Source organism: Salvia miltiorrhiza, chromosome 4 (genome assembly GCF_028751815.1).
Source record: "Salvia miltiorrhiza cultivar Shanhuang (shh) chromosome 4, IMPLAD_Smil_shh, whole genome shotgun sequence".
Classification (NCBI taxonomy): Eukaryota; Viridiplantae; Streptophyta; class Magnoliopsida; order Lamiales; family Lamiaceae; genus Salvia; species Salvia miltiorrhiza.
The window spans coordinates 384,548-397,357 of NC_080390.1; the positions used below are offsets into that span (position 1 = coordinate 384,548).

The following is a 12,810-nucleotide window of genomic DNA, read 5'->3' on the forward strand; positions in this document are numbered from 1 at the left end:
TCCTACTCCTTCGATGCAGGCGATCCACTCATTATAACTACATACATACATGGTATTTGTCTTTTCTTTATTAATCATCCATATATACATACATATATAGTGATTTATGATAAAGACTTTTCATCCATGAATTTTTGAGTTCGTATTGTTACTATGTAATGTCAATTTGAATGCACATATATAATCGACGGTGTTAATACAGTATTCTTAAAATAACTTATAATTTGCATAGAAGTTTAATTATGAATTTTTGAGAAGTGTTTATATTAAAATGCAGCTTATAGTGAGAACCAAAAAAAGAAAAAAGCCTAGATAGAACCCTTGACAGCACAAAGAAGCAGACTAAGGGCCGAGCCTCGTTTGATAATTGATAAAATAAGATTTGAAATAGCATATAAGAGATGAGTTATGTATGCTACCCGTTATATGTGGCTGTGAATACTGAGCACTGCTGATATAAGAGATGCTTTACATATAGAAGTTTATAAATTTTTAAACTCATCAATTTTTGACTTGTTTTGCCATTTTTTTAAGCTCATTTCATTTCTAATAAATTTATTTTTAATTTCATTCCTTATATCACTCATATCATATTTAACCAATTTCTTAAACTCGTGTCATTACTAAGAAAAAAACTTGTGTATATATCTTAAAATGTATGATTCGTAAATTTCAATTAGGCTTTATCAATTTTAATTAGGATTAATCATTCTCAGTTAAAATTTATTTATTATAATTATGATTTTATTATAACAGATACATTGTGTATCCGAATTTACCGTAGTTTGTTTCTTTTCTAAATTTTTTTCTTCTTATTTTTGTCTCTTTTTTTTCCTTTCGGAACGTATTACCTCCGTATCGAAAGAGTATACTTAGTTTATTTGACACGAATTTAAACAAATATTAGATATGTTGTGAGTGAAAAAGAAGTCTAATTTTGTGAGTGAAGTGAAGAAATAATGATGGATCATAGTGATGGAATCATATTTAAAAATGAATTATGCACACTCTTAATTATGGGACGAACGGAAAAAAAAAACAAAAAAAAACAGCATATTCTTATGATACGAAGGTAGCACAAAGATGAAAGAGGGTTTTGGAAGATTGTGCAGTTGTATTGTACCAATAGACAAATAGGCATGAGATGACAAAGTTGCAAACTCTTGCAACAATGCATGCGATGCCTCCTTCAATGACTAACACAAGGAGATGTATGTTCATTCCATTTTAATATTGCTACAATTACGACTATATATATATATATATATAGTTTTAATGAGAATGGATAAATATGTTGAGAAATGAGAATGAATTTGAAACGTTAAATTTTCAAATTCTATGACTGATATTTATCTGGAGGAGACAAAATTATTCCTCAGTTCGAATCATGAAGGGAGCAAAAATCTTATCAAATAATTGAATATTGTTAATCAACACTATTTACTGACTTATTCATTATTCTCATTTATCACGAAAGATAGCATTCTCACTATAACCTAATCCTGTATATAACCAAATTTTATAAATACATAGTAACATAATACTGTTGAATTTTACAACAGTTGTATTTGCATTCTTATGTTTCCATCTTCATATATTATATTTATATATATACGATTTCAACATATATAATTATAATTATTATAAAATGCAACAAGAATTATGCATATACGAAATCAAGATTTGATGAAAATTTAATAATTTATTAAAAATTATCCCTACCACTCATTGAGATAAAAGTGATAAATCTCGTTAAAAAAACAATGGTAAAGCCAAAATTTCCATCAAATGTTTGGAACGGTCCACTTGGTCGAGCACTGTGGACCCACTGGCATGTGACCCATGTGTGACATAGTTAAATATTTTAATTTAAATCTTATATAATCGATTTTTCTAGATCCACCTGTGCCTCTTTAATTTGATAATTGTATTTTTTCACAGAATAGCATGGTCGATAAATTTTTATTTAAATTGCAGCCATATAAATTGTCACACTGGGAAAATAAGTTTGGTCATGTGTCTTGATTTTAGCGGCCGTGTCTTCATCGCTCGCAACAAAATCCAGATGTATATTTGTATGCCAAACATGGGAAAATATATTTTCTCTCAATCATAGTTTTATTTTAATTTAATATCTATTATACCACCTTCCACCTTTAATTTAGTCAAAATTTGATAACATGGCGCCGCTATTATATGGAACACAAAGATTCAATGTATTCGGTGTTCTCTTCCTGCAACATATATATGTTGTTCGAATTTGCAAGACTAGTATACACACACAACACACACCAACCTCCAAATTGAGTTTAATTTTTATTCAAATTCTGATTGATATTATTCGAAATATTAATATACATAATACAAACTTTTTTTTTTAACCAAAACGGGAATTTAGTGAAAATTCAAGAAAAAATGAATCCAACTTCGTAAGAAGATCAAATGAGTGGACAAATATGATGAAAATGAGTATGAATATGTAAAGTTAAATTTTCAAATTTTATGATTGATATTTATTTAAATGGGGCGAATTTTTACCTGATTTGAATTTTAGAGGGAGCGAAAATTTTATCGATTAATTAACTTCTATTATGCAGTCATTATAAACAGCTTATGCAACAATATATACTGATTTATATACATTATTCTTATTTATTACGAAACATAGCAATTTTAGTATAATTCATCACTTCACTATATATATTAAAAGGGCTAACAAAATGCATGAAGCAGTGGAATTTGGGCTTGTGAAACCCATATGTATCAACCACTTATTCCACGAATCATGTTTTGTAAATTATTGTACTATAAGATTAGAGCTTGAGGGGCATTAAAGTAAATTTATCCTCCGGTACATACTTTTTGATTGATCAAATGTTATAAAAATTCTATATACTATATTATAATTTCTTGATTACTGTAGCCAGCGTAATTTTATTTAAATATTTCAATAATACGACAGTTGAAGGACGTCACAATAAATGTAGAAGCCCAAGGGTAGCAAAATAGTCGTCGATCATTCAAGTTACAGTTTTAAATGATTTCTACAAAATTAATGGTAATCCTTGCAAATAACCCTACCTACAAGGGCCCCTACCCCCCAATTCCAAATTCATGGTTTATGAATGTGCACAAAATATGCATGGTCCCCCTTTTTTTTTAATTCAAACTCTTAATATTAAAAGATGTCGATCATTCACGAATACAATGTGACATTAAAAAACTCTTAATATTGATATATATATCAATCATTCACGAATACAATATAAGATGTCACGTTAGAATACATAGGTTAAGAGCTAGTACATCAATATTTCTAATCACATTTATAAGTACAAATCGTAATTATTAACTTGAGGGTTGTTTAGGCAAGATTAGGAAAAGATGAACATGAAAATAAACCTAATTTAAGTACACAAAAACGATCATGCACCATCACAATGCGCATAGGTTAAATATGACACAAATGAATGCTCTTACCAAGACCTGTCATATACATAAATGACTGTGATTCTGAATAAAAGTGATAATTATTTTTATTTGTATCTTTTATTATCTTTTACCATGGATGCTTTACGTAAAAATACGATTATTATGAATACAAGTGATAATTGTTTTGAAGAAAAAGTCATATTATTTCAAATAAAAGTAACAGTTCTTATGATTAAAAACTATAATTATTGTTTGTATGTATGTTGATCTAATGGTGAAGTACTGATTAGTATTTGAAGCCAAAAGTCTTAAGTTTGAGTTCACCGTCCATTGTTCCTATAAACAAAAGTGAACGGATTGGATCCACGGTGAACTCAGGTTGGAAAGACAATTGCTGATAATTAAAATCCCTTAGCATTATAAAATAATGTACTTCGAACTAATTTATTAAAGTAAGATCATATGTAAATAAGTAAGGGTAATTTTAACACGTACGTCTCTACATTTGTACGTAGGTCGGTATATGACTTATCGACTATTACACTATGCACCAAATAAATTTACATTGACTCAAATCTATTCTAATACTTTAAAGGCTTTTAAGGGTACGATAGCTCAATTTTTATAATATCCCTCACCTTGAGCATAATTAAATGTTGTGTATGGTGTGTTGGTTATCTTTTTCTTTATATAAATTAATCCAAATTGTGAAAGAATCTTATATTTGCCCAAACTCCCCTACTTTATGTAGCAACATTACACATTCTCTCACTCAGCTAGCTACTAGCCCACAAGGCATGGAACACAAAATCATCTTTGAGAATATAGTTGAAGACCAACTTTTCTCCACCTCCACCTCCACCTCCTCCTCCACCTCAACCACCACCGCCGCCGCCGCCACATCCACGTCCTCGTCCAGCTCCAACGAGACGCAGAGCGCCGCCACCACGTGCGACAAGAGTAACATCGAAGCCAAGTCTCAAGGCGAGAAGAGCGGCAACGAAGTGAGCAAGCGGCGGAAGGCCGCCGCCTCCGGCGGCGGCGGCGGCGGGTGCGGCGACAGGCACCCGACATACCGCGGCGTGCGGAAGCGGAATTGGGGGAAATGGGTGTGCGAAATCCGGGAGCCGAGGAAGAAATCGAGAATATGGCTGGGGACTTACCCGACGGCGGAGATGGCGGCGCGAGCCCACGACGTGGCGGCGCTGGCCATCAAGGGGCAGTCGGCTTACCTCAATTTCCCTCACCTGGCTCAGGTGCTCCCCCGCCCGGCCTCCACCGCGCCCAAGGACATCCAGGCCGCCGCCGCGAAGGCCGCGGCGGCCACATTCCCCGGCGAAGCCGAGCCGAGCCGGAGCCAGCTGGTCAGCTCCCACTCGTCGACGGACTTGGCGGCGGACAGCATGCAAGAATCGGCTGACGACACGTTTTTCGACTTGCCGGATCTCTCCCTCAGCACCACCACCGATCACGGCAGCGGCTATTGCTACTACGTCTCGTCGTGGCCGATGGCCGGAGCCGACGCCGGATTCCGCCTTGAAGATCCGATCTTGTGGGAGCTCTAGCTCTACGACTAGCTATTATTTTTTATTTTTATATATTTTTTTAATTTTTTTTTCTTTTTTTTTTTTTTGGAGAAGATGAAGTTTGTGGAATGAGATAGGTAACAAACATTTTGATCTTGTTAATGAAAGTGAAATTAATGTGTATTTAGTTATGGTTTGGAAGAACCGAATAATACTTTGAGGGACATATCTTATAGTATTATCAGCCAATTACATATACATGTCGTGGAATTATTCGATTTCACTATACACTGCATTTCGAGAGTTGATATATACTTATTAATTCATTGCTACTAAATTTAAAGTCTACATTTAAATATGTTTGTCAAAAGAAAGAGACTCTACGCCCGCTAGTGATTGAATAATTAACTCACATTATTTATCACCATTTTTAATTTAGTTGGGTAATCGGTTTAAATTATACGAGCTTTGTAAAATTATAGGCAATATCAAATTTATGTACTTCGATAACAAAAGTTAAAAACCGTGTAACACCAAAATCTAGTAAAAGTTTCTGCATTTTAAATTAATTATGGCTTTTAATTTCATCAACAACCCTAATTATGCTGCATGTGTTAAAAAAATTGAAAGAGGTGATTTATAGAAACTTGTAGCTAACTTATGTCCAAAATATACTACTTATAGATATTTTTTCCATGCTCCTATTGCGATTCTGAATCATACCATTTCTAATTTTGGGCAAATATAATACTACTCCTTTTATATATATATATATATATATATATATATATATATATATATATATATATATATACACACCACGTGGAATGATTTTAATGAGATCCTTCATATATGGTGAGATATTAGATTGATTTATATGTATTGATTTAATATATTTTACGACTGATATTTACATGGAGGTAAATTTTACCTAGGTTCAAACCTTGAAGGAGCGAAAATTTTATTAATTTTTTGAATATCGTTATTCAACACAATATACTGATTTATTAAAAAAAAATCACCAATTTTAGAATAGACTTTTAACTAGTGCAGTATGAAATGTGAACATCTGTTTTGCTAATTTTGTAGTTCAAAATGAGTGTTTTCTTTATTTGAATACAATTCTATTAGTTTTGAGTTTAATTTGCTTAATATATTTACTATGAGGATTTTAAATTTGTATAAATACTTTGAAGTGTTATTTAATAAATTAATATATTATGGAATTTTCAATTATTTTTTGTTGTGTCATTATTATTAGTTGTTTCTTTTAATCATTTTCAGTGAAAATTACTTTGTGATGTGACCGTTTGATCTTTTATTAACTTTTGTGGTTAATTATGATCTCTTACCCAATCTGGCAATCACCACAAAGAAACTACATAAACCAAATTCGAAGTTGATTAAGCAATATATATAGCTGCAAATGATTGTAATATATGATCCACTAATCTTGTATATATAAGTATCATGTTGTCAATTTTAAAAGACCTAGCAATTTAAAAATTATAAGTTCAAATTTCACTAATAATTTTTTTTTTCACCGAATTTTCCCTAAAAAAAAACTACTTAACTCACACAAACACAACACATGTAATCTCAATGGCTATTGTTTCTTTTTATATCAACAAATGGTGGCTATATATGTCAAAAACTCATCATCCTATCATCATACATTGATCATAATGTGCTACAAGAAAATGTACTTTTTGCTCTCTTGTGATGAATTGATAAGATATTTTATGCAATAGGTAGGTATATATAATTTGGAGGGTAGGGACTTAAAATAAATTTATACACTTAGATTCACATTTCTGTTTATTCACTAATTTGGTCTAGTGGTAAGTGATCTCACCATCACTATCTCCCTCATTAATTTCAAGTCTCTACTTCAATCATTTAGCCTCATCGATCTCTTTTGGCCCCACACATTGCATCCAAAAATTTGTTACATATGCTTATATTTTTTTTTTTTTTTTTTTGATCGGTCAAAGTCATGTTAGATGTTAGTAGTTAGTTCCCCCATCCACTCCAAGAACCACCTTATCTCTCCATTCACCAAACTCCACCTTATATCTCCAATCACCAATTCGTTCCCAAGAGGGATCGAACCCGGGTCACTTCACTTAAGTGAGGACCCGGTGGCCAGTGACATATGCTTATATTATTACCATAATATATATAATAAGGACCCATTGCAGTATAAATTTATTAGGGGAGTCATTGTTCTTGGATTCGATGAGGTAATATACATCACAAAATTCTTAACTTTTCAATTGATTAGATTCCTTTTGAAAGTGCACAAGAAAGTAGTAATTCTCTAAATTGGGCCGTATTTTATGGGCCATTTAAATATATGTATTATACATAGATTAGGAAAATAGTTTAAGGGGATATTAATGAATAATGAATATTTGGATTCATACAATTATACACTCGAACTCTAATAAATCTCTCTCTTTCTCTCTCACTCAATCTCGTTATATGAAATATATTTCACGATGCAGCATTAATTACATGTGAATCTTCAAATTTTCAGCCAATTTTTTAGTTGAAATTAACCTACATTTCTCCTAGGGTTCTTGGTAATTGTACATTAGTATTTTGATTTAACAAAATCATATGTTCAGGCAAAAGTTGACCTACACAATATAATGTATTAACTAAGTTTCAAGTCCTTGATAAGCTAAATAATTGATTGATGAAGCAACGAAGTTATTAATATATATCTCACAAGAATGTCTTATTTACCAATCAAAATTAAGATAACAGATAAAAAAAATTGTACTGCCATAAAATTCAAAGAAAAGGCATCTTCATTACTTTATAATTAACCAAAATTTTGTGTAAACAAAATTAGGCATAGTATATCTCAATATTTTGTAAACAAAAAGATTTTACCAATTCAAATCCAAATTTAATTTTAATAAATTATATACTTTAATTAATAATTAAAAAAAAAACAAAGGGAGACACAATCTACATGATTGGTCGGCGGTATCTACGACTAGCATCATGTGTGAGGTTAGTGGCCATTAATTACATCGTCAAACAGCATTCAAGATCTTAATTATTTAACCATGTATTTAATTAATAGAATATTCGATCATCTAGATATTTGTTCATTTTCCTTGTTTTAGACTTTATAAAAATTAAAAAGTACTAACTCTTAAGACTTGAGATTAAAATCTATTATTGAATAATTCGACGATAACCAAATTGAACGAGCATCGAGAGCCAATGGCAAGAAGTTGACAAAACAAGTCTATATACTTAAATTTCTAGTACATATCAATTATTTTAAATTGACCACATAGGTGGTTAGCTAATCACACTCGGCCCTGAAAATATCATGTGAATTTATTCTCGCGATAATGCATATGTGCAAAGTGCGCCTCAAAGCGTCCATTGCGATACTCGGGCTCAGACTCGGATAGTGCTCCTCGTAGGAATCTGAACTAGCCATAAAATGGCTAACACAAAAGACCCACTAAGGTGCACCATAATATTGCACAATTGATTGTCCCCTTCTAATAGAACAATACTTGTAAATGACTTGAGTCTTCAGTTTTTCAGTATGAGATACGTTATTGTCAGCATTAGATAGAATTAACATTTTGGTATGTCAGCGTTTGAAGTCGTGTGTGTTGGGAGCCTCTATTTTTAGGTGCAATGGCCTGATGTCAAGCCATGACTAGGAGCAAGCCTGAACCTATGGGTTGGTCAGACTTGCACGCCAACCTCTTCCACCCCTACACCATGTTGGGCAACTTCCGCCACCTCTACACTACATGTCCGCTCACTGCTACATCATGTGTTCATATACGCACCACACAAAACCGCATCTAGTGTGAACCCTGACCGAGCCGCTTTCACGAGTCACTTTACCAAAACTAAAGGACTCGTCAATGCTTCTCGCGACAATGCGCATGTGCAAAGTGCGCCTCAAAGCGCTTATTGCGATAAGTGCAAGTGTTCGGACTCAGACTCGAATGGTGCTACTCTTAGGAATCTAGGCTGGGCAAGCCATAAAATGACTAACACAAAAGACCTACTAGGGTGCACCATAATGTTGCCTACTTGATCGTCTCTATCTAATAGAACAATACTTATAAATGACTTTACTCTAGTTCAATTTTTCAATGTGGGATACTCTATTTCCCACATTCTCAAGCATCAAACTCCATTCCAACTTGAAAATAAACAATCAAATACATTAAATTTATGTGCTCGAGACGTAGATTTCAAATTTACGATTAAGTCTCAACATATCTCAACGAATTAATCATAAATAATTATGATTTTATAACCATTTAATACAGCAATTTCAACAATAACAGAAATAAAAATATTCAATTATATATATTAACAATCATAAAAACTAAGCATTCCTTACATTTATGTCCCAATATTGATTTCCTCCCGAATTAATCATTATAAAATTCATTTAGGTGATACCTATTTTCTCATCTAGACTTTTTTTTTTCGCTGCCCATAAAACTTTTGTAATGGTTAATACTTACACTACCCAATAATAGATTAATACATTTTAAATCGTATAAACTTTTCTCATCTAGTCTTTTTCCACGATTATCATAGTCATATTTGTCGATCTAAATCGAATAATAATTATATATAAAGTGCAATTAAAGAGAAAAATAAAAGAAAGAAAGAAAAAGAAAAGGAAAAAGACAAGTACACCAACTATTTTTTCTCATTAAAAGTGGAGAGTTCCATCAATTCAATTGCTTTCCCACAAACAGTGTGACTAGCTGGAACGCTTCTTTCCCTGCAAGTTATTCACACATTTTTTTTTTATTAAAATAAAAGAAAGTCATTAGTGGGTCCATTAGTTTATTGTAGGACTGATTTGAAAGAAAAAGACACTAAATTATATGTAACTGCACAATTTTCTTACGTGGCTGAAGATCTCAGCTTTAGGCTTTGGTAAATGTTTTCTTGCATCTAACTAAAGACAATAATAGTGCACTATTCATAATTTTTTTAAAGCTACTTTTATGCATGTGTGATTTAACATTATAATTCTATGTGCTTGGCTGCTAAGCCTATTACCACTATTGTCCTAATCTTGAATTATTCCTCTTTGAAACAGACATTTGTCTAATTTTAACCCACATAATAGAAAGAAAATTAAATATCTTGTCCCTAACAAAAAGGAGAAAAAAAGATGTTAACCAAAATAAGAGAGATTGATTGCCTAACCTTCATGCTAAGATTCCAGACAGAGACAACAAATGGCCCTAATGAAATCACACATACAAATAACTTCGTTGGACAAAACCCACATGTGATGATGTCTCAACTTTCAAGAATCCTATGTTTTGTACACTTCATTTCTTTATTACAAACTCTACTTTATTACACATGATCCACGATTTCACCCCTATAGCATTTTCAATTATACAACTTTTATAGCAAGATTTAGTCTCGGCTTCAAATGGCAAGCAACGTTTTCACTGAATTTCGACAATGTGATTTTAGTTACTTCGTTACTCTGTCCGTTTCACGAGTTCATAAATCAATTCAGCCAATTTTATTTCAGTCAGATTAGCAGTAACTCATAATTCCACACTTACATACACAATTCCAACTGAATAGAAGCATTTCATCGTACAAGAAAGAGAGGTAGGGAAGTATACATCAATGGCTCACGATTCATCAGACCCGAAAACTCTAGCCCAGACACCGTCAAGAACGAGAATCACAACTTATAATAATCTCTAAATATATGAAGACAGTTTTGTTAGTTTGACCATCTACTCATATTTTGAGAGAGCGGAGAGAGGGGGGGCTCTCCTCTCTCAATGCCCCTTCGCCATTTGGAACTTATCGAGAATTTCATAAGCTTTCTCCAAATAAATCTAATAATAATATTTACTCATTTGTCGAACTTGTACGGATGGGGAAAGCAGCACAAGCATCAGAAAGTCGTGGTTCGATCCTTACCATATAATCTTGGAATGATAATGACATGCTGTACCTCAGAACTTATCAGCTGGTCCCAAACTGTGAAGCTCCGTCTCACTCCAATAATAGACATTGGCCCAGAGGAGTTGGAAGGGAAGATAGCAACCGTAACAAACCTAGTTGTATAATCGCTTTCAAGCCGTATTATACCCACGTACCCTACGAAACCAAGCTCATGTACCGTTAAAATACAAAAAATATTCAAACTGAGATGAAAAGCAAGACACATTATGGGTTCTATTTAGTGGCAATCTTTGTGATCAATTACAGTTACCATAAGAATACAAAGAATGTACGGTTGTAACGACTAAAGGCATGACAAAAGAAATTAATGTGGGATAAGATTTGCCCTTATAATATTTGAAGATGGTTATAAAGGTTCCCTAGGTTTTCGGTAACTGCACCGGGCATCACTAATGGTATATATTGGTAACTAAAATGAAACCACCTATTGAACTTATGTTTGGTATGAATCTTAATGTTCAGAAATAGTATACCAACAGGTGCACTAGCTCAAACAACCGAATTGAGTTGGACTCACTAAGACTGAAACGGATCAACAAGAAACAATCCTGGCTGACAAAAAAAAGAGAGTTCAAACTGTATCTAATTAATAGGTAAATCCCCTATTCACAGAGGATGAGGGAAAAAAAACACAAGCATTAAGCAAATGAATACTCGGCCTTTGACTCTGCTTACCCTCATGTCAAACATTCAGATACGGATTGAATCTTTACGGAACTAACTTTCAGAAGATATATTTTTACAAATAAACAAATCAAAGTACTAACAATATACAGTATGTACCCAGTTGGACCAGAAATTTAGTTGGAACCCTAGATGGAGTCTCGAAAAGTAGGTATCCCCATCTAACTCCCATAAGATACATTCTCCTCCAAGATAAGAAATTCTGTGGCACGTTGAATCCCACTCATGATAACAGATATACCTTTGCTATACAGGTCTTTCCATTCTAACTTTATTGTAGATGAATATTCAAGTTGGTTACCCCTTCATTTGTGATGTCATCCTTCAACAATAACTAATGTGCAATGTGTTACAAGCGTACAACGGTACAAGGGACTGAATAAATAATTCTATAAACTTTCAACCAGCAAATAATTAGTAAACAGTAATCGCACACCAATTTATCACCTCTAACCAACCAAATCACTGGAAATGAATAACGGTACCCTTGTCAAAAATTACTTCGGAACTAATAAAAAAATTGATAGTTCATTATTAGAGGAAATCCTCTTCTTCGAACAAATGGTCAAGGAATATTAGGAGGTATATAACAAGCTTCCTATAGGATTACATAAAGAAATGACCAAACAAATAAAAGGAACACATGAAGATATACACGATTCTGCACTTCAATAAAAATGCAATACTTTTCGCTATATATACACATAACAATTTTCTACAAGATACATCTACAATAATAAGTGCCCCCCCCCCCCCCAAAAAAAAAAAAAAACCAGCACTAACATAGCAACAATCATACTTCAACAGCATACCTTCAACTGAAGTCACTTCACGAGTTCGGTCTAGAACATTCTGTGCCTTTATGTTACAACAGCCAGAGAACCCGCTTGACCTAAACAAGTAGCCAAAGTAAATATTGGTACAAGATGATAACACCATTGGCTGTAAATATAAATTTATATATATATATATATATATATAAACACTACAAACCTTAACACTAGGGTGAAACTAACCAAGATAATAAGGATCCTGGTGAACAAGATGCATGGTCATCTCCCTCTCTCCCGCACGAGCACAAAACAACGCATGCACATGCTTGGAATTGAATCACCAGAACAAGATTACTCACAAGGTGATGTATTAGTCAATCAGA

The 12,810-nt window shown here is 33.0% G+C and overlaps 1 protein-coding gene across 1 annotated transcript; it reads left to right on the forward strand.

Moving 5' to 3' along the window:
- Positions 1-3,909: 3,909 nt before the first annotated feature.
- LOC131022854 (ethylene-responsive transcription factor ERF034-like) lies at positions 3,910-5,228 on the forward strand. Its single transcript, XM_057952399.1, has one exon. It carries the CDS (start codon positions 4,086-4,088, stop codon positions 4,995-4,997), a length of 912 nt encoding a protein of 303 aa, XP_057808382.1. The 5' UTR covers positions 3,910-4,085; the 3' UTR covers positions 4,998-5,228.
- Positions 5,229-12,810: the final 7,582 nt, after the last annotated feature.